This window comes from Calonectris borealis, chromosome 6 (genome assembly GCF_964195595.1).
Source record: "Calonectris borealis chromosome 6, bCalBor7.hap1.2, whole genome shotgun sequence".
Classification (NCBI taxonomy): domain Eukaryota; kingdom Metazoa; phylum Chordata; class Aves; order Procellariiformes; family Procellariidae; genus Calonectris; species Calonectris borealis.
Window position 1 is genome coordinate 9,057,504 of NC_134317.1, and position 22,690 is coordinate 9,080,193.

At 40.6% G+C, this 22,690-nt stretch overlaps 1 protein-coding gene across 1 annotated transcript in view; it reads left to right on the forward strand.

Moving 5' to 3' along the window:
- Positions 1–3,434: 3,434 nt before the first annotated feature.
- Positions 3,435–22,690, forward strand: part of ACTR3 (actin related protein 3) — a 32,399-nt gene continuing 13,143 nt past the window's right edge. Inside the window, exons 1-2 of the mRNA XM_075152779.1 lie at positions 3,435–3,656; positions 20,388–20,443. Coding sequence (XP_075008880.1) covers positions 3,613–3,656; positions 20,388–20,443 — 100 coding nt within the window. The 5' untranslated portion in view covers positions 3,435–3,612. The remainder of the gene's footprint in view (positions 3,657–20,387; positions 20,444–22,690) is intronic.

A 22,690-nucleotide genomic window follows, 5' to 3' on the forward strand; every position in this document is an offset into this window, starting at 1 on the left:
ATAAGTAAGGGTTGGAAAACATTTCAATGCAAGAAAGTTTTGAAATATATCAGTCAGCACTGCAATCCTGCTGGATCTAGCTGAATTTTAGCTCAATTTTGTAATTTGAGCACAAGGCTTCTACGCTAGAAATATCCACCAGGATAATCTAGATGCCAATGCACGAAACTACAAAGGGTCTATAGAGGAAGCAGTATTGAAATTTAGATTGATCTATTTGAATTTTGATGAGTAATACAACAAACTTGTGTTTATCGTACAACAACATGAGATAATATTGCTTAAAGAGAAATCTTGCACCTTTATTTTATTGGACTGGGGCCTGGGTCCACAGCCACCTGAAAAACTGCATCTGGCAAGACTAATAAAATGAAACATGAGATCTCATGGCCAGGGAGTTTAGTCTTTCAACTCCTTCCCTTGCAAGACTGTGATTGACTTGGCACCTTGATATTGAGAGAAATCCTATGCTTTTTGGTTCTCACATGTAAATTCCACTGTAATTCAGTAAAACAAAATGCACCAGCACTGCTCTTTAAATCTTAATGCAGACTCAGGAAGAACACAAACTGATAGCAAGAGATCGCAATGGAGTTACTTAACAGATTTGTTTCACTTTCCATATGAACTGCAGTATTTTTTTTTTCCTGCTCTGTGTCCTACCATTTTGCAGAAAACACTTGTACTCACAAGGAGGAAAAAAATAAATCTAGCTGTGGGATATTTTCTGTAGAGTGCATTACAGTAAGTGCTTGTGGGTGTGATTTAATGTTTTATAGTGAAATGATGCTTCTGTTAGCAAAAAGTCATCAGCATACTTTCATAACAGTTCTACTATCTGTCTTTTGACTTTGCTATTATAGCATAGCTAGACTAATCAGGAGCATTATTTGGAAACACTAGGTAATAAAGAACAGTCAGCTATGGTACACTAATGATTACACTGTTCAAAACTCACTGCAGCTGGGCATACTAACTCGGTGGTGCTGATCCCCTCTGTGCCGGCTCTACGAGCTGTATAGCCAGGACAAGACCTGCCAGCTCCATGCTTTTCTGGCCCTTGTCTCACACTCCTCTGGAGGGTTGCTTGAACTCCTGCAACTGGAGCGCTAAGCTGCTCTCTTGTTCCGGGACTCCATCTGCCAGACGCAGCAGTTGAACCTGCTGCATGTATAACCCTGAATACCAGGTCATAAACCCAAGAGGAACATGAAAAGTCCACATGGTACTTTATATACTAACTGTATTTATTTTAGATAAATACGTACCTATGCACACACACCAGCATGTGCACTAAAAAAGGGCTATTTGCACTTTCTCTGAAAAGCTTTCAGAGATACTCATCTTGCATATTCTAGCACAGCATAGCTCACAGGCCACACAATATCCTGCAAAAATCCCTTTCATTATCTGTAAACTGCCTCATAATATTCTAGTCATAATTTGCTTTGACATTAAAATAAAAACGTTAGTATTCTCAAGATCTCTTTTCCTTGCGTGTGTTCCTCAGGAAGATCTGGCAGCCCACAGAAGCCAGATGGTGGCTTGAACTTCACAATTGAACTGTCTAGCTGCTGCTATAGAAAGGGATGTTTTTGCTCCCTCTTATCTCAACCTGAAGGGCATGTACCTAGCCCTTCCTTTGCACTGGCACTGACTCTTGTTTAACCCTACAATGAACTCAGGGAATGAGCCTATTCATTAAACTAAGTGAGGAAGACCAATGCTTGAACAAGGAAGCAAGACCACTGTGAGGATACCTCGAGGGCTAGTGGCTCCCTAAGGGACATGGTGTCACCTGCAGCAACACAGCCAGCAGGGCTGGGGACTCACCAGCCTGGGCATGTTCCACAGTACATGGTTGAGGTGAGGTGGGCAGACCCAAAGATAGTGGCCAGGTTCAACCAAGAGTCCAGATCATCAGACAAGTTCTGGTGGTGACACAGGTCCAAGGTGAAGCCAGGATGTCAGTCTGCAGACCAGGACTAGGGCCAGTGATGGTAACCACGGAGGCCCATAGGGACAACACAAGTCTAAGACCAAGCCAGAAAGCAAGAGTAGGACAACACACCCCTACAGAATAGCTCAGACAAAAACTGGGGGCCCAGGGCTGAGTTTAAATGGGTCTCCTGTGCCCTCGGGCAGGGAGTGTGGGGTGGAGGCCCCAGGTAAGGCTGATTAGGGCCATAAAGGCCCATTAGTGCACTCTGAGCCCTGACAATTACTCCTTTTGATGGGCTACCAAATTTGTCTTCAGTAGTGACATCGGATTATGCCGATGCTCACATCCTCACATTGCCAAGTTGGTAGCAGCAAGCAAAGGACTGAAAATACCTGAAAGCCATGATACCAGAACTGTTAAAACATTAAAATACTTTGAAAGCAAACAGAAAATAGTATGTGGCTACAGTATACCATGGGGCAAGAACTGGGCCGGACCCGGTAGACACAGCAGTCTGTCCTTCAAAACCTGAAAGGCTGTGAACGGTGGAAAGAGAGAGAAAGAAAAGAACGAGCCCTTGAACAGATTTTTTTACTTTGTCCACCTGAACGCCAGAGCCCCAACAGTGCATGCCCTTGCCCCCTTTGGGACGAAAAGTCCTTCAAAAGGAGGATGGGAGCCTGTGGCTAAACCCACGAAGCGATGGACAATGGACACGGCTGATCCTGTTGGTGGGTGTGGTGGGACTGCTGATCGGGGCAGGGCCACGCTTGTTTGCTCTGGCTACGTGGGAGCTTGGCATGGAGATGGCGGCGCCACTGGTGGGTGGCAGAGCAGGCTGGCGAGCGCGGGAGCTGACGTTGCTGGGAGGCTGGGAAAAGCTGCTGGCCTGGCAGTGCCGCGTCACCCTGCCGCAGGCTGCAGGGTTTTAAAGGCTGAGGAGCGCGAGGTGTGGGTTGGGTGCTCCTGTGGAGGTCTATGGGTGAGAGGGGCTTGAGGGTTTCCCTTGAAGGTGGCTGAGGGGAATCGGGTTTTCAGGGAGGCTGGGCTGCCCGGGGCCGGTGCCGCGGGGTGTTTGGTACCTTCCCCACGGGTGTTGCGTTCGCCAGCCCAGCTAGCGTCTGGCAACGCCAACAAGCACCGTGAGGAGCGCGGCCTCCTGCATTTGCCCTTCAGCGACACTTTTTCTGGGGAGGGATTTCGGCCCCTCAGTGGCAGGGCCTGCGGGAAGTTGTCCCCTCGTTATTTTCAGCACCCTCCGCACACCACACAACGCCTCACCCCCTCTTGGCTCAGGTTTTCAGCATTAAAACACTACTTCAGCCGCCCTCCTTTGCTCGCCGCCCCTGAGGAGGCCGGCTGCTGCCGGGGCGGGGGGTGGGTAAGAACCCTCCCGCCCGCTCCACTTCGCACCGCCTCGCAGGGGCGAGGCCGCGAGATCGGACGTCATCGAGGGCTGGGGTTGTCGCGCCCGCCCTCGCCGCCGCGCGCAGGGAGGGGCGGGTCAGCCATCTTGGGCTCGCCGGGCCGTGCCTGCGAGCGGGCGGGGGAGGGAGCGCCCGCCTTGCGGAAGTGCCCTTACTCCCCGCCGCCGAGCCCAGCCCAGCCGAGCCCCGCCGGAGCGCGCCCAGGGCTGCCCGCCGTCCCCAGCACCGCCGCTACCGAGGAGCATGGCAGGGCGGCTTCCGGCCTGTGTGGTGGACTGCGGCACGGGGTGAGCGACGGCCGGGGCGGCCGCTGACAGCTCGGTGCCGCCCGGGGCGGGGCCGGGCGGGTTCCGCTGCTGCAGATGGCGGCGGGGGTCGCGCTGCCCGCGGCGGGGCTGGGGCCGGGGCCGGGCCGGGCAGCCGCGCCCGAGTCGCCGCGGTGCCGGTAGTGGGAGGGCCGGGCCGGGCCGGGGGGAGCAGCCGGCTGCCTTCCCTTCCCTTCCCTTCCCCTCCCCTCGCTCTCTCCGTCGGGCCCTTCGCGGCCGCCCGGCGGGGAGAGGTGTCCCGGCGCGGCCCCGCTCCCCCGCCGTCAGTCTGCGCCTCCGGCAACCGGGTCGCACCGGGGCTGCGCCGGTCGCTCCCCCCGCTCGCCCTCGCGGAGCCCCTGGACCGCCCCGCCGACCGGGGCCGCTCGGAGCAGCCGCCTTCGGCTCCTCGGCCGGTGCCTGCCGGGGTGCGGGGGACCCTGTGCGGCTGCCGGAGCCGGGGGTGGCGAGCGGGGAAAAAGATCTTGTGGCCGCCGTGCAGGGCTGCCTGCGAGCTCCTGAAATGCCCTCGCTCAGAGGAGTCACCGCGCTGTCGGGTGCCGTCTGGGGGGGTTCCTGTGTATTTTTTTTTTTTTTTAATATGTGGAGAATGTCATTTATTCTGTGTTACTTCTCTCTGTGGAAGGAAAAAACCCCTCCCCCTCCAGCGAGCAAGCGCAGAGGAACTTCCTTAGTTTTGTCAAAGCCTCTTCCTGCTTTCGGGCTTTTATACCTTATAAGGCAGTTTTCAGTGTCAAACCTGAACCAAATCCGTTTTAGAAACTCTTCTTTTTATTTAGCAGCTACCAGATGATGAAGAGAATGCGGTGCCAGTGATACATAGCATAAAAAGTGATTCGAGAGAAGGCCCTGGAGATTCAGACTCCCTTTTCCGCCGTGGCATGGCTCCTGGAGGCTTGGGGTTGGGGAGCAAGCCCTTGGAGGTGTCTGTAGGAAGCCAGCCTGGAAGGGTTACGTGGTACCGCTTACAGGAGTGCTCTCAGGAAGTGAAAACCGCTCTGTGACCTGCTGTCTGCGGTGTGATTTTAAAGATGAAATATTTCATTTTAGGCATTATGCATGGGCTTTTACTGGAAAGGAAAGTATTGGTACATTTTCAAGACTCTAGCTAGCACTGATGGCATGCTGATTCTGTAACTCATCTTTTTCTGTCACTTCTTATCCATCTTGCTAAAAATAGTCAAAGAAGTTTCTCAGTGACTGCAGTGTAGGTACAAATATTTACAATACTCTGAAAGGGCATGTTCTTTGGAAATCCAGGCACTTGTTTTTTGAAAGCATATGCTTATCTTCCCTTCAGGAGAATCTATTTGGTGTAGGACATTAATAAATTGGTCTTCAAGAAGAGCAGGCATACATGTGTCTATAATGTATGCATGTTTAACAGTTGTATGAACAAGTCATAGCTGTAGTTAGAGCAAGAACTAAAACCTTGAATTTTGTGGGATGAAGGAACAGCGGGAGTGAGAGTGTGTGTAGCTGAGTCTAATGGAAGCATATCTGAGTTTAACATGATGTGTATATGCACTGTTTATCTTTCAAAACAAAAGATCTGCAATTTACTCTGCCGCATCTCTAGAGGCTTTTTCCCATCCTACATGTTTGTGCATTGCAGGTAGTCCCATTAAAGTCAGTAATTATGCCTTTATAGGTTTGCAAAATGTGACCACTGGAGTAGAGAGATCACTTAGAGCTTTCAGTGATGCCAAGCAGGAACAACATGCTAGCATATAGCTGTGTAAGAAACGACTTTGTTTTTTTAATGTGAGAGGTATACTGAGGGACCTGAGCGTTAAAGCAGATGTTCCAGGGGAAGATCTGTACCCCATTAATCAAATTCAGAGCATGAGGCATACTCTGTAACATTCTTGGATATGATGTTAACCAAGTCTTGCTCCTGTTTTATTTATTCCCCCCCCTCTTCAAAGATCTCTCTAAGATACTGTTTTATTGTGCACCTGTATTTTTTTTTTTTAACGCAGCCCAACCTATTCTGCTTTCCAGGCTTTTCCTTTCTGGTGCACTTCGTAGTCCGAGGTGGTTCTTCCCTGAAGTTCTGCTTCAGGAAACTGGCGGCAAAGATTTTTAGCGTTGGAAACATTACAGAGCGTTGGGGTTGTTGGAATTCATTGATTTCGGTAGACAAAGATATAAAGTGGTGAATTTACAATGGAAAAATCCAATACTTGAGATGAATAAAGAACAGGTGGGTGGTAGTGCAGTGGGATGTGATAGCATAATCATGCTCGTAGCTTTTTTTTTTTCCTAATTGGTGCAGCCCTCTCAGCCCATCTCATTTTGTGTGTATAAGCAAGAACACGACACATAAATTATGTCAGCCTTGTGCTTTGTGCAGATCTGTTGAGGTCTCATCTAAAGTACTGTCTTGTCTATCAAAATGAAAGAAAGCAGACAAATTAAAGATAGCCCCTGAAAACAGGAAAAGAAAGAGGTTTCAAAAATACAACCAAAGCAGAAAGTTTGAAAGGAACTGCCTTGTTTAGAACAGGCAAGGCTTTAAAAGTGCACAAATTTTCCAATCAGTAGGGTTTTTTTAGAGGGAGGGGATGATAATTAATTTACAGTCCCAGGGGAATATACCTTAATCAGCAAAAGGGCAGACGTAGGAGAGGTATTAAGGGTGTCTTCCTATGTGTTTTGTGCATGTAGCCACAGGTTCAGTTTGTTGATCTGAGTGACTTCTTTTTGTATGTGTGCGTGTGTATTCATCTTTGCCAGCTAAGATTGAGAGGAAGGAGATGGATAAGAAAGGTGGCAGAGTTGTGCTTGTCAGCATCAGCCTGCACAGATTAGACAAATTTTAAGAACCTCTTTCAAAGCATAGAGACCAAAGCACAGAAGAGGTTGGGGAGATCATGCGATCCCTATTGTTTGAGGTTTTAACAGGTTAGTCAGACTTTTTAGGGATCATCCGAGTACATGTCATACAGCTGGAGCTGGCAAATGGGTGAAGTCAGTGACATGGCAATCAGATTATGGGTGCAGCAAAAAATCTTCCAGTGTTACGTTTGTTATCTTGAAATTTGCATTCTTTGCTTAAGCAAACCTGATATCTAGAAAATAAGGTAATGGATACCTAGTAAGAGCAGGTAAATACTGTGAATGGGACTTACTTTAGACTGATGTATCTAAGGATTACATGCATTTTAAAATAAAAATACAAAAAAAGAAAACTAATGTGGAATTATTTCCATAAAGTATATGAACAACACACCAAAGAAAGAAAAAGGCTCTTACTCATTTTTTAATCTCAGTAGGTCGCAGACTTTTCCTCTGTGCCTTTTTGAGTATTTGAATAGTTCTTGCCGCCTCTTCTACAGGCGAACACAGCACAGCCTGCAAGTCATGATTAAAAGCTCTTCCTATGCCACTTCAGAATTTAGCTTGATTAGGTTGACAAGTAGATTTTAGCTGTGTCTTTCTGTGTGAATGCTGCTTTTTTTTTTCCTTAGTATAAACTTCTATAACACTGAATTAGCTCATTTGGGATGACAGATAATTGCAAGTGTTCAAATTAATGGCTCTTCAGCTGAGCTGAAGTAAGTGAGTGTGTAACCTACTGCAGTTCCAAAATGAGAACTTAATTTTAGCAAAGAAAGTGATTTAAAGAAAAGTATTTGTATTTTCTGTACCTAAACTTTCCCTTTTTTATAGGCTTGCGTGCAGTTTTTCTGTGGCTGTCAGTTGGATCCATCACCAATCAATACTTGAGTGTCGTAGGTGACCAATTTCTCTAATGTACCCCAGAGTCTTTTGTTAGTAGGGTCAGTATGTTGGTTAGCCTTCTCTTGAGTAAATTGGCTATGTGACTGTGAAAAAAAATTCTGTTGTCTCACATCTTGCTTTCTTATATCTCTTCTCATATGCCAAGCTAACCCCCTTTTTCACTTCCCTTACCACAGGTTACAAAAATGAGTGGGTTTTGGTTTTTTTCTTCCTTCTTTCCTGAATACTAGGGGAGAATAAAATGTTTCAGAGTTGGCTGGAGAAAGCCCCGCTGTTCGTGGTAGGAGCATGAGAGTCCGTCGAAACCTCACAGCAGTCTGGGTTCCCTCTGAGCTAAGAGCCTGGAAAATTGAGGCTGCTCAGGATTTCCAAGCTTTCTTGACATGAAGTTGCAAACTGTTCTTTGGAATGAGTCACATCTCTGAGAGTTTCTTGGCTGTTCAGTTTCTATAACCAGTTTTGCTGTAAATGAAAGAAGGATAAACTTGGGCACATGAAAGCTCAGAGAAGCCAAAATCCTGGCTGGTGCTCGGGTGGTGTGTGCAGTGGAGCAAGCTTTGCATTGGGGGACTTCTCTACATATCCTACTTCTCTAGTTAATCTTAATGCAACACCTGCATAGCTTCATATTCTTAAGTAGAGTGAAGTATTTAGGGGTTGAGTGTTCTCTGATGTGAGAAGTTACAACAGAATTATATTGTTCTCTTTCTCTTCTGGGTTTTGACCTGGTAGTGTAAATGAGTATAAGATCCATAAAAAGCTAATAATCTTCAATAGACAGCAGATACGTGAGATAAGAAATTCAGTCCTATAAAAGCAAGGTAAGGGGAAGTAACAGCCTGTATTTTGTTTGCTCTGCAACTTTTTTAGTATCTTATGCTGGACCTTGAAATGATTTTTCTTTCCTAACGTTCCAAACATAGGATTTTCAAATCATAACTTCTATTGAGTACAAATATTTCAGCACTCTGATGTTCTTGCAGGTAATATTTCAATTGGATATCTTGTCATGGCCTTTCATGGGTTCCAGTCTTCATGAAAACGTTCTCTTTTGGGATGAATTTTCTCTCTGTTGTCTCATCCCAGAAGTAATTTTTCAGTATGGAAAGCATGAACAAAATAATTCCTTAATGGAATATGGAAAAAATACTCTTCCAGGATTTTAAGAGTTTCTTTTGCTTGCCAGTAGCTGAAGTGGTTAGGGAGGGAGGGGGAAATGCTTCGTCCTTAACACGGAAAAAGGAGTAGTGCTAGATGGAGAGTTGTGGTTTAATGTATGGTTTTTTTAGTAATTGCAAATAGGTTCTGAAGACCCATGATGACCTATGGTGTGATTCTAATACATCACAGTCCATGTTGTAACACTAAATGCACAGAGCATACAATATAACTAGCAATAATAGGAATTCAGTTAGGAATATATATATTCCTATACACACACACACATCTATATATTTTGGAATTCCGTTATAGGAATCAGTTTATATCTTATTGGAATGCGTGTCAGAAGCCATCCAAGATGCACGGCACCTTCCAGTCCTTCTGTTTCTGCTTTTCTTTTCCTGTGTCCCACTTACGCTTGAGAGATATATATATATATATATATATATATATATATATATATATATATATATATATATATATATATAAAAATAAAAAAATGCAGGGGGTGAGTGGGGGACGGACACAGACGGACAGCATTTCTGAGTAGAGGACAAACCCGCTTGCACCCATGGATTGAATCTGTAAAGTTACTGATAAGCGAGCCACCTTCTATGTGCAGCAGAGCTCCTACTCGTGTGTGCGGGGGAACTTGCGCAGTCCCTGAGACCGGAGCATGGCCCTGGTTGTGAGGGAAGGTTTGAGGGAGGGTAGGGTTGTGGCTGTGCATGGGTGGGAGAGGCCAGGTTCCCTTCTTGTTTCTTGGTCATTGCGTAGTACCTAGCTTGACCATTCTGCCCAGAAAGTATGTTGATTGCATGAGTCTGATGGATATTTGCTTGTCTAAATTAGTTGAAAATACAACTTGTGGGATTTCAGAAGTACTGTACAAGTTCCTGTGTAGTAATCTATCCTCTGTATTATTTTATAGGCACATATAAGAAACTTTGCAGTTGGTCTTTTAGATCATGCAATTTAAAAGTTTCGACATAATGTTTCAACATTTAGTTTCATCATTGCAGACTTTCTTTGGGAAATGCAAAAATGCTTCGACAATTTCAAACAAATTTTTTATTTTTAAACTTTAATTTTGGACAAACATTCTTCATTTGAAGACTTTAAGGAGAAAATGTTAAATTCAAAGGTGAAATAACTAAAATCATATTTCGGTTTAACCCCAATGAAATTCATGAGTCCTGCTCTGCATAGGAAAAGGAATCTCTATTGCTTTAATTTTTGGTTTGTTTAATCACTAAACTAAAATATATTTAGATGTACTGGTCTAACAAAAATCATCCTTGGGTAGATGCTTAAAAATACCAATGTGATTGCAAACTCGTTAGTGTCCATAGCAGGATTATTTTAACCATGAAAATGAAGCATCTGTCCTTTCCAAGTGCGCTTTATTAAAAAAAAAAAAAAATCACTTGTCAGGGAGGTTTATATCCAAAATTGAAAAAGTTGTCATTCATCCACTGACTTAATGTAGGGTATAACATAAATCAATTTTTTTCTTTTTGTTCTGATCATGAGTTTGCATTTTTAGACTAGACATGGAAAAACTCTAGATAAATTTAGATTCCTCCCCCCCGCCCCCCGGGGTTTCCTTTTTCTCTTTATTATTCTCTTGTGGTCATTGCAAGTGTTTGCAGCTGGGCACAGGATGTGTTTTGGCGTGCTCAGTCTGTAGAGAGCAAGATGCAGGCAGGAGGTTGTCTGATGATACTTTATTTTCATTGTACCCTGCTATCAATGAATGAATCCAAATTTTAATTCTTTAGTTGATGCAGTATCTCTTATTTATCTATTTTTTCCATATAAGCATTTTATTTGTTATGACTTGCCTTAGATTTATCATGCTGTTTATCATCTGCAAGAGCTTTCACAATATGACTGCTTGCATATTTGCAGTCGCACTTCAGAATCTGAATGATCTTATTAAATTAAAGCTGCTTTTTATATTAAGCAAAATTCAGTGGTATGTCTTTGTCCACAGCTTAGTGAGGCATTTTTTTCTACAAGACAACTGTTTCTAATTGGAAGCTGTCTTTTATTAGAAGCATGGTGTAACATGATAAATATGTAAACTGGTGTTTTAATGCAAGTCTATTCTTGATGGAAAACATTTGGTTACCTACTGAAATGCTGAAGTGGTAACCAGTGTACTGGGCAGATTGGAAGTGTGCTGAGTGTCTCCTGCAGTGCTTGCTGTGTGCTCCTTCTCTCCTGTCCATGCTCTACTTGTCTGTTTGGTTTCATCTTACCCTCTGCTCAGATTGGTGTGATTGGGGCGATACTGTAGTAGCTATTGATTCAAAGCTGAAGCTCTCAAGTGCTGAAATTGTGCAAAGAGTAAGCACAAATGCTCAACTTTTTAAAATGTGGAATAACTTTACAGTTTTAGCCACTGTATTGCATTTGTTTGGAAAAACTTCCAAGTTAAGTCAGGTTTATATCAGCTGTGGCTTTTTCTGTATCATATGACTCAGATTTTGCCTATTTCTTCAAGTGCAAGATTTTGCTTACCTGGAAATCATGCATTGATTCAATTGATCCCTCCTTGTTTTCTCTTGAAAAGTATGTATAGTTAATACTATATGTTATACTATATATAAAAGTTTATACTTTCTCTTGAAAAGTATGTATAGTTAATCTATTCTCTTGTTTTTTTTTTTTCTTCCTGATAAATGTCTGTGCAATGTCAGCTCATTTTGGACAAATAATATAGAAAGTTGCCAAATTAATCTCCCTCTCATAATAAGTAATTTATACTATTAAGTAATTAGTCATGCAGACTTCCAAACTTTTGGGACATTTGTTCTTTGATATTTGGAAATATCACATGCTCAGAAAACTTGCATAAAAATTAAATATAAATTTATTAAAAACCTAGCAGTATAGGTTAGTATTGTGTGGGTGTGGTGTAACACAGAGGCACTGTTAAGACACTTGTTAAAATGAATTAGTCTAGAAATCTCAAAGCAACCAGTAAGTAAAAAGAGAGCATTCTGCTTTTGCCAAGACAAACTACTTTCATTATACAAAGATAATATCCAAAGCCCTTTGCTCTTCTTAGTTTGAGGAAAATGTAGTCAAAGGAAAGCTAATTTTATTTTCTGTGTTAGAGTACATGTCAGCATTAAATATTTGAAACGGATTTTACAAATATAAATAAAATTGACTAGGATTACAAATTTAGGTGGTAATATCAGAATGCCTGAATTGGATTTTGTTAGTCTTAAACACTTAAATATGGACTGGTTTTCAAGTACACTTTTCATGACTCAATCATAAGCTAGACTCTTTTGGTAATAAACGCATCTTATCTTCCTGTTTACTTTTAGGAGAAGACAACTTTTCCAGAGTCAAGCTATCAATGCTGTTGTTTGTTTATTTTTTTAAAGTTTTGACGCAAGTAAACATAGAGCAAATTTGAAAGTCGATTCTCTTCTACTCCATCCAAATGTTAGTAAAATTAGAAGCTGCACAATGTGGTAGCTTCCTCTCTTCTCCAGACTGGTGTAAAAACTGTCACCTGGAGACTCTTATTGCAATGCGTGTGAATTTATTCTGAATGCTGTGTAGCACAGGCTGCTATTGCCTCCGTGTTCCTCTTAGTCACGCACCTGGAGGGTTCCGGTCTGGCTATTTGTGGCCATGACTTTGCGGTTTTTTGCTACCCGTTTTAGCTAGATTTTACTAGCAAGCATTACAGTCATGTCTGTGCTTTGAGTGGTAGATGTAGCTGCTGATAAAAAGCAGCACTGGATAAATATTCTAGACAAAAAATATAGATACTTTTAAAGATAAGTTAACCTTTTTTAGAGACTTGTTTTTTTTCTGTTTGGGAGAGAAATGTTTGTTAGAAGCGTTTCTCTTTCAGGCTGCTTTTGAGCTTACTTTTTAAATTGCACACCACTTCAATCTGCTGATGGTTTGTTTTACTGTGACAGTTACAGTATGTGGCGAAGAAGTATTTGTTGTTAAGGTGAAAGTTGTTGTTTGAGTGGACTGATATTTTTTGGGGGAAATATTGTAAGAAAGTAGTTTCAGATACACAGTAATGCAGTTAATTCCAAGGCCAAGGTTGCATACTGCCAGATTTGTAATGCCTCTGGTGTCTAGGGGTCCCATATGCCTTCGAAATATCCCCTTTTATCATCCCTTGATGGGTCTCATCTGCAGCTTAGCAAGATTCTTCCTCTGAGAGCACTTGTAATCTTGCGTGCTTTTTCCATTTATAGAGCTAATTCTTTGGTTACTTAAAACATTTTTGATCAACAAGTGTGTTAAAACTTGACAGAAGCAGTTGCTATTTAAAAATGCAAACTAGTGATGTGTAAAAGGTAATATATATTAGCTAAAGATATAAAAATATGAAAGGCATGGCTCATTTCAAAGTCTTTTGCTATCTTGTGTTTTATCAAGGACATTTGAAAAGAGATAGTAAACTAATTTATTAATACAAGTCCCATTTTCCTAATATAATTGGTTCCTTCAGGGACTTCCGATCTGCTGCTGCTTAACCAATTTGCACCCGATGCTAGAGCTGGGACCTTTTTTAAAGGGGCAGGATGGCTTTCCTCTTCCACCATCATTTTCTCATTATTGCACTTTATGGGGATTTGAAAAGTAAATATTCCCTAGGCTTTTCAGTCTCATCTGGTGTACAACAAGGATGACAGAAGAAAAGCAACAAATAAAACCAAAGGTTTGTTCGGGCTTTTCAGTAATATGAGGCTCTATATATGAAGACTAAGGGCTTGTCCATGTTTCAGCAGTTTTCCACATCTTTTTAAAGCAGTTTTGTTATCTAAAGACATCAGACAGGAAAAACACTGTATCTATCTTATAAATTCTATCTACGTAGAATTTATCCAGTTAAAACAGGAAAGGATATGAAGCCCTTTTTGGTGAAGTCTTTGATGGACAGACCATCTGTAAGGAGCTGGGGATTGAAGAGCAGAATCCCTTTCCATTCTGTTTAAAAACTTGGAGTTTTTGCCATTTGATTTATTTTATGCCTTTTTGAATATATTACCACGTGTCTGTGTCCTCCTTAGAATCTCCACACTTTATGAGCTTTTCTGTAGTGCCTTCTACAACCTGCTCACTTAATTACAATTTTCCTAGAGTTAAGGTAACTTAGCCAGCAATGAATTTTGCTGCTGTATGCACACCTATAACAAAGAATTTACATGCTTCAGCGAACTTAAGTGGCGTCTGCACTATCTTGCATGCCTTCACACAGTGGCCTGCTGTGAAACTATGAAATTGTGAAATTGTAAAATGACCTTTCTTCATTTTGTATCTTTTATCTTGAGCCATTCATAATAATGTTATTTCCTTAACAGTAATTTAAAGATATAAGTAATGCTTGAAATTTCATAAGTTGAAGTATTAAAGAAAAGTACTCTTTTGTGCAATCACTTTAACTGTTCCTCTGTAAAATTTGTTATGCAGCAAAGTGTCAAGCTATGATGGAGGAGATATGCATAAACAAAGTTTATTTTAGCAAGCAGATTCACGTACAAATATTATAATGGTCCTTGCTGGTGTTGAAGTAGTATATATGGAGAATTTACTGCTGTGGTGTCTTGAGAGAAGTGAGGTTATGAGATTGGATTTAAATGGTGAGATGGTTTGCAGACCATGCTAATGAAGGCAATTCATGTGCAAAGGCAACAGACTTCATAAGATTCTTCTTCTTTAAGATCCAAAGAAATGGCCCCATGCAGCCTTTTTCTCAGTTAAATTCTTTGGTTTAGACCCAAGAAGGAGCTTCAGAAAGCTGTGGAGTGAAATCCAGGTTGGTGCATCCGACTGCCCAGCACAGGATTTGGATTCCCTTACTTACCATGTAAGTGGGAATTGTCTAAGCAGGACAACAGAAATGCCAGGGTGCATTTAAAATTTCCGGGTCGAGGGCATCTGATTTCAAACTGTAGTAAAATAGTTTAATCAAATAATGATTCCCAGGCCTGAAACTCCTGGGCTCTGGTATTAGTATTGCATTCAGAAATTAGCAGGCGTTACTTCTTTTAAACCACCCATCTTCTACTGTGTCTTTTAAGTGGCCAGTATGCTGTTGTGTGAAGCTGTTAATGTGTGGTGATAACTTTTGACTCCCATTGGCACAATATCACTTGGAAAACTCAAAGTTTCTTCCAGGAAGCAGTACGTAGCATGTCTGTAAGGTATCCATATCCATGCCTGTATGGTCATGGAATAAAGTAATTAAACAGTCTTTGGAGTAGGGATCAAAACTCTAATCATACTTCTTCCAAGATGTGTGTTCTGCTACTGGGCAATCATCTTGCTTTCTGTCTTTGGCCCCTTGGAGTTTCTTGGAGTCTTTTCCACATGGTTTCAGGAAAGAAATGCAAAGCACACTTGCCTCAGGAGAGTTCATAAGCAAATGGCAAGAGGCTCTTATGGGAAATGGGAGATTGGCTCTAAATCCATTTTGATGGAAGAGGATATGCAGTACAGATCTCCTGCTGCCTAGTAAGTGTGGCACCTTGCAAAAAGGCAGTATCAGCTTACTTTTAAGAATAAATGCAGTTTAACTTTGTGTAAAGCTTAATCCCATCACTGAATGTTAGACTTGCTTGGAGCGTGACCCCTTGGACGAGTTCTGCGTAGGACTTTGCAGAAGTGTGTTTAGTTAGAGAAACCTTGCTGGGCTTGGTGCACAGGCTGTGGTATACACCCAAGCAGAATTTGAGGACTTAGACACACAAGCTAACAAGTATGCTGTACAGGTTGCTGTACTTGGGAAGCCCACTGCATCTGCAAGGTAAGATACAAGGCAATGAATGTGTTGCATTTTGATTGAAAGCTTGCACAGGAGGATTGCTGTGGCTCAGGTGGTGGACAGTAATTCAGAAGCATCATGAAGAGACAGCAATTTGATGAACCAAAAATAACAAAAAAAGCCCTCTGAAAAAAATACCCTTCTATATATATATTTGTCTTCCTAACTTTATGCTCCTTGAAGGTAAACCAGAAAGAGACCATATTGATGTCAGCCTAGTCCTGACTTTCTTTCCAGAGAGTTTCAGGTTTGTTACTCCCACTCCCGTTACTGCTCCCTCCCTGCAGAAGAGTGGTTCTTTTTTTTTGTTTGTTTGTTTTTAAAGTTGCATTGCATCTTTCCAGTGGGGCCAGTGTTGGAGGTACATCTTATTCCTGTTTCTGTGTGCATTTAAAAAACCAAAGTGTCCTATACATGAAATTGCTTTTAGACCAGGTCATTAGGAGTAGCTGAGGGGTAGGCTGTAACCTGGATTTGCTCTACAGAAGTTGAAGATCAGGTGACATTTGTTCTCTACTGCCCTTCTCCGCTTGTGCTTGCTAACTCGTGTCTTTTCATGGAGCTGTCAGCAAAATGACGAGGATACAACTCATGTTGGGCCACCCCATTTCTGTTGTACTCAAAGCAGGTAAACAAACACATTGCCCACGAAGCAGTTGTCCCCCTGTTCCTCATCCTTTTTTAAAAATTGCAGTTGTGCTAGAACTAGGGTGAATAATTTGGGGGAATAAACTTGAGGGAATATATGCAGAATGACACTTGTGGACAGGAGAGAAGTGGAGCAAAGGCGCATGGTCATGGTTTGAGGTTTGCAGATGGAGGTTCTGTTAATGACATTCTCATTAAAAGTTCTTACCCTAAGTGCTGTTTCCTTTTGGCTTTAAAATTGTCTGCGTGACTAATATGTGAGTAACCTTCAAGTGACATTGCTTTCATGTCAGAGCTTCAGAAACATCTATTCTAGGTGAGAGAGCACATATAAGAAATCCCATTAGTGCAGTTGAGAACATTGTGTAGAGCCTTTGGGCTGTCCTTCCAGAGATCTCTCAGAGCTCAGTACAGAGCTACTTTGCAATTTCAGGGTGTGAGTTTGAAGTGGATGTGACTCTAGAGGAGGTTTCTCCACTGATAGTTGAGGCGTGGATTAGTAGAGTTAACTTAGAAGGAAACTTCATTCGTTGCTACCCCCGCCCCATTTGTGGTATGAATGTTCCCTTGCAAAAAATTCGTATTTTGTTTGTCACATTATTGCATCTGCATAGGCCAGAGGATAGCGTGTGAGACCCCACTGCCTTTTGGAGAAGACATTGCAGGGAAGTCACTGGGGAGTATCAGCACCATATATATGTATATTGATAGATAGTGTGGGGGTGTGTTTATGTGTATGGTTCTCTGTATACCTACAGGCACATATGTATCCAGACTTTGTGGGCTGCTTTTGGATACTTTGTAGCTTATCTTCTAAAGTAAATCTGAAGGTCATGATTATCCAACAACATTTTTTGCCATGTTTGGGTTTTTTGTTTCTTTTTTTTTCTCCTTTCCTACTTCAATGAGCTAGTAGGCCTACAGAAACACTTCATGTAGCTGAACAGGGAGAAATAAAGGAAAACATCTGCATGATCAAGGCTGAATTCAGGTTTTCACTTTTGGGTTTTGTAAATCTGTTCTGTGTTACAGATTTTAATAGAAATCTGCTTATACGTTTATACTCATCTGTACGGTGCCTTGCTCTCTTACTGCAGAGTGCCCCAAATTCAGTGTGGGAAAGCTGAGTTCATGTCTCATTGACATGTGCCTGCCTGTCTCCATGGAAGTCCCTCCTGCCGCTCTTCAGTGCTGTGTAGCAAGCAAGACAAGCTGTGATTTACTGGAAAACTCTGATCCAGTATTGGTACTGCCTTATGATATCTCTAATATCAGGATTTTTTTCTGTAGTGGCAGTGATTGCTGCTCTAAAGAAGACAGGGTGTGCCTCCATTCCCCTGTGAATCATACATTAGTCAGACACACTTTGCCCTGTATGAACCGCTTGTGGAAACTGTATACTTGTGAAATCTAGCTTGCCCATGGTATCCTTTTTTCATGTGATTTAAATATTTACTTCAAGTGAAAGTGGTGGAATAGATTTGATCAGTCTGAATAAAGCCTCATCTTTGCAAAAGTTAATTTTTAAAAAAACCCACTGTTACTAGATTGTGCATTTGGAGAACCGAAGATTTTTACCAACTTTTATTATTTTTTAACTTACCTTTTTTGCCTCACCTATCACATTTTTAAACTCCACTTTAACTCAAGAGTATCTATATATATGTTTATTTATATATTTATATATATATATATATATATGTGTTTAGTTAAGAAAATCAAGCTTACTGTTCATTATGTATATTACCATAGTCCCTGGCAGCCCTAGCTACTGTGCAGAGCCCCATAGTAGCAGTCGCTGTGTGAGTCCTGCAGAAGACTGGCTGTGCCCGCCAGCGTGGAGCTGGAGGGGCAGGTCTGAGGCACAGGAGGTAGCAGTGGGTCCCTTCCCTGGCCCATGGGCAAGCGGAGGTGGCATTCCTGACGCGGAAAGGAGAGTGTGGCAAGGAAGTCTTGCTTGGTATACTAGAGATGTGAAGCCTTGCGTTGGAGACTACATTGAAGACTTATGGCTATAATGTTTTAATATTCAGAGACCAGATGCTATGTGGGTTTTTTCCTTTTTTTTTTTCTTTTTCCTTTTTTGGAAGCCTAAAAGTAGAACTTTTTTTTTTATTTTTCCCCATGAGTCAGGAGACTTCTTGCTGAGTAGGCCATAGTATTTTTATTTATGCTGATTTTATGTCTGAATACGGTCTTTTTATGTAAAATGCATCTTTCATTTGACTGTGTTTCTTTCAGTCTGCTGGCTGTGTGTGTGCTGGGCAGTCTCCCTCACCACAAGTAGCTAAGCAGCCTGTTACCTGCAACAGTTTAGCTTTTGTTTTCTTTGAAATACTGAGTTTAATAATCAAACGGTTTTAACTTTTTTCTTTGTTAAAGCACTTCTGATCTAGTTGTAGGTTTATGTAGCCTTCAGGCTCCAAAGTTCCCCTGTAGATTTAGGTTTAAAATACACATGCCACAGTTCCTGATTTGCAGGAGAAGGTAGAGGGAGTGAGTCAATATTTGCTGGTTTTCTTATTAATTTTCTTGTGGAACTAAAAGCCTCTTGAAACATTACAGTTACAGTGAACAATTTTTTTCTGCATGACAGGTTATAGAAGCATCAGATTGTGGAATTCTTGAGGTTTCTTTTAGGAACTACATATTTAAGAAAAAATTTTAAAAAATGTGCTTGCTTATAACTTGAGTCTGCAAAATCTGAGTTGCACGTCCTGAGTTCAGGCACGTACAGTGCATAATGCTGATCTCTTCATGAGCTGTAAATTTCTTTCAGGTGTTTAGTTTCTTCTTTTCTTTTCCATTATGTATCTGATTTTGCCAGTGAAGTTTTATATTTCAGTAAATATTAGTGCAGATCAATATGAAGTCACATTTTTTTGCATGGTTACTCCCAACTGTTAGTGTGTTAGAGACAAGATGGGTTTTACAGCTTTAAAAATACTTCTCTTGCAAAACATTTTTGGTGTTAGACGAGGTCCTGTGCTAACTACTTTGTGAAAGATACCTTCCTTTTGAGGATAGCATTTCTCCTGGCCCAGCACTAACGTGCGCAGTTAATGTCAGCGATAGAAATTGTGTAGGCGTTAGCGGACACGTGAGCGAATTGTGAACCACTGCATTAGTAGCATCACAGCAAAACCTACTGCAGCAGCACTCCTCTTCTAGCCTGTAAAAAACAACCTCTTACTGTATTTGTTGCCAGGCATTTTGCTGTGTTATTGACATAAATTTATGGATTGTTAAAGTTAATACTGCCTTATACTGCCTAAGATCTTCCAGGTTTATATCTGAGTGCTGAAAAATTGTAGAGGTGCTACTACAGTGTTTCATGCTTTTGCTGATGGTGCTAATTTAGTTAGTACAGCTGTCTGACTGTATAAAGAAAATGAGAACTTTGTCGTGTCTGTAAAACTTGCGTGTAGGCTGTAACTCTTGAGCGTAGTGTGCATTTTGGTCTGCACATTTTAGAATTTGCCTGTGCTGTTAACTCTTTTGTAACAACATTTCTAGCAGCTGGATAGTTTTGGTACTGTGAGTTTTGTAGTTATTTTTCATGAATACATTGGTGATTTCTTCAGTTTTCTTACATCACGACAATGAAAATGATGTATATATCCATAGCACATTCTGGAAATTATGTGGGTGAAGGTATGTAGTTCTTTTCCTCTTGCTTTCCTTAGTCTTACTAAACACGTTTTCAAGACTGTTTTCCATTTGTTAAATGGAAATTCTTTTGCTACCACTGTCATTATCAGCTGTCAGTACTTGCCACCTACGATAGTACATCTTGGGAAACGCTTGTGAAGTAATGATGGCCAGCCCTGCCACATGCCCAGCTGGCAGTCCATGGGCAAGGGAATCTTTTCCCCTATAGTTAGCAGTTACAGAAACACTTCTACCACTAACGCTTATTATATGAAAATATTTCTGTAGAAATGCTAACTGCTAAGCAGGGAAGAACTACTCTGACTCTAAATTATACTCCTAAGCATTGATAAATTGAACTACATACTTTGTGTTCTGTAGTAAAATTTTACTAGAGTAGAAGTTGGCAATGATGCTTGATTTGTGGCAGGGACCATCGTTTTACCTTTTAAAAAAGAGAAGTTGTTTTTCATTTGGTGGTTTTTTTGTTTGTTGTTTTTTTTTTTTTTAGTTTTGTTTTGTTTTTGGTTTTTTGTTTGTTTGGTTTTTTTAAGGAAATTCAGTGGGTCTTTTTGATATGGGAAGAGAGGTATGTTAATTAAAAAAAGGAGATATCTTTGGTACTTGTGGTATTAAATATTATAACCCAACCTTTTTTGCCTTAATAGGTATACAAAGCTTGGATATGCCGGTAATACTGAACCCCAGTTCATTATTCCTTCATGTAAGTATTTGTTACTTGTGTATGAATGCTGAAGTTACACTTAAGAGTTTCTGTAACATCCTATGTAAAAAAAACAGTTAAAAATAAGCAACTTGAAAAGACCTCTGAGTGATGACACAGAATGATAGCATGCCTCTGTTCTGTTTTGCTGTGGATGCTCAGTTTAGAAAGATACCTTTTTTAAAATGGTATACTAATATTTGAAGTTAATATCTTGGAAATTGAAACCATATTGAAATAGTCGTGCGACTATACTTATTTTTTAGAAGATTTTTTGCTTATTAGGAACTTCTCAGGTTAAAGTTTAGTTGATTGTAACTAGAAAAAATAATTAAAATTGGATGTTTTAATGTCTTCAGGGTTTAAAATGTTATACTTCCCAGGTATTTTTCAGTATGACAGCTATGTTACTTAATTTACTGGGTTTTGTAAATAGAACAAAAAAACATTTAATTGGGTTTTTTTACATGTAAAATTGCTTATTCACTCCCTGTCTTCTGATCTGTTTCTTCCACTTGAAGTGATACAGCTCTACTCTAGAGAGTGGAACTCGGTCAGCTTCCTTTAGAAATGCTTCACCTTTTGACCTCCTACACCACTTGGCATTTTGTCATTGTTCATCTGTGCCAAAGTAATCACGTATTACATCCTGGTAAAAAGGAATAATTAGTACACCCAGTTTTCCTTATAAATGCAACAGGAAAAGAGCTAGAACTAATAATACTTAAGCATAGTTGCTGTAAAATGAAACGTGATAGTTGAGGCTCTATGTTAATTTTTCTTGAAAACATGCTTAAAAAAGCAATTTTCATGGAAAGCTAAGGTTAATTCACTTAATGCATTCTCCTGTTTTCATACAAGTGAGAGAATCCTTTCAATCTTTCTTATGTAATTCTTCATTTGGTTGGTATTCCAATTGAATTTCATTTGGTTTACCTCAGTGGCATATGAAATATACTCTACAGTTTAGTTTTTCACACAAAAAATAGTTTTAACATTAGATTTTTAAAAAAAGTTAACGAACCATTAAAAAAAACTTACATTGCTCTTTAAACTTCATAGCAGTCTTTAAATTAAAAATGGGCAAATGGTTATTTTATTCAATTTTAGATAAATAGAGTTTACATACTTTTCCCGCATCTTCAGATTTGGCTTATTTAATTTTAAAATCACTTTCTTGTTCCAAAAAAGGAAAAGAGATATCATGACACTTTAAACAAATTCTGGGAATGAAATGAACTGTCAGATCATTAAGCAGAGAAATTTGTACAACAGGGATGCTATTAAAGTAGAAGAGAAAGGGGAGAGATGAGATTTTTTGACAGCTTTTTGATATAGTGTGGTGTATTTTAAAAAAAAAAAAAGTGCTCTAGTCTAGATGCTCCTACAGCTGAAATGGTCCTTGACTGCAATTCTCGTAATGAAAAAGGCATTTTTCTCATTTGTACTGTAGTCTAAGTTAGATAATTACACTAAGCACGAGTTTGCATTAATCCTCTGCCTTAAATGAAATAAAATAGCACTGGTATAATCCACATTAGAGAAACGAAAATAGAGTATAGCAGTACCTAGTTTCAAAGTAAAACATTACAAAAAACTGTGGATCTTTTTCAAAACACTTTGGTGTCTTTAATTTCCTTAATATTATCCACAGAGGAAAATTAGTTTGGTTTCTCCTTTGACTTCCAGCAATGGTGGTTGCATGTTATCAATTTGATTCTGAAAAATGTTTGCTGTTAAACAGGTTCGAGCAGCATTCCTTCTGCCTTGTTCACTTGCTGCTTATCTTATTCACTCCTGCTCTTAACAAATTTTTATCTCCCAGTCCTCTCCTATGTTGTGTTCTTGGTTTAATTCTGAATATGCTTCTGTAGACATGAGAAATGCTTGCTTGAAGAGTGAAGTAAATGAAAATATATTGGGCCAGTTTTTTGAAGAGACTTGGGTTCACTGCTTTCTTCCCTGGCTGCTTTTTAGATCTTAGCAGATCATTAATTTTGCTTGATTTTTATTCAATTAATCCTTTTTTCCTGCTTTTAAAATAGGAGTCAACTTATTTCCATTACCCAGTAGTTCTCTTGATTTGTCATGTATTTCAGTTTATCTATGATAGTTTACATGTTAGATGGCCTTTTCTTTACCTTTAAAAGAAAAAAAAAGTCTTGAATAATAATTAAGCACAAAAATTGATTTGATGCAAGTATGTCCTCTTTTTTCTAAAAGCTCTTAATTCTTGTGCCAAGCAAA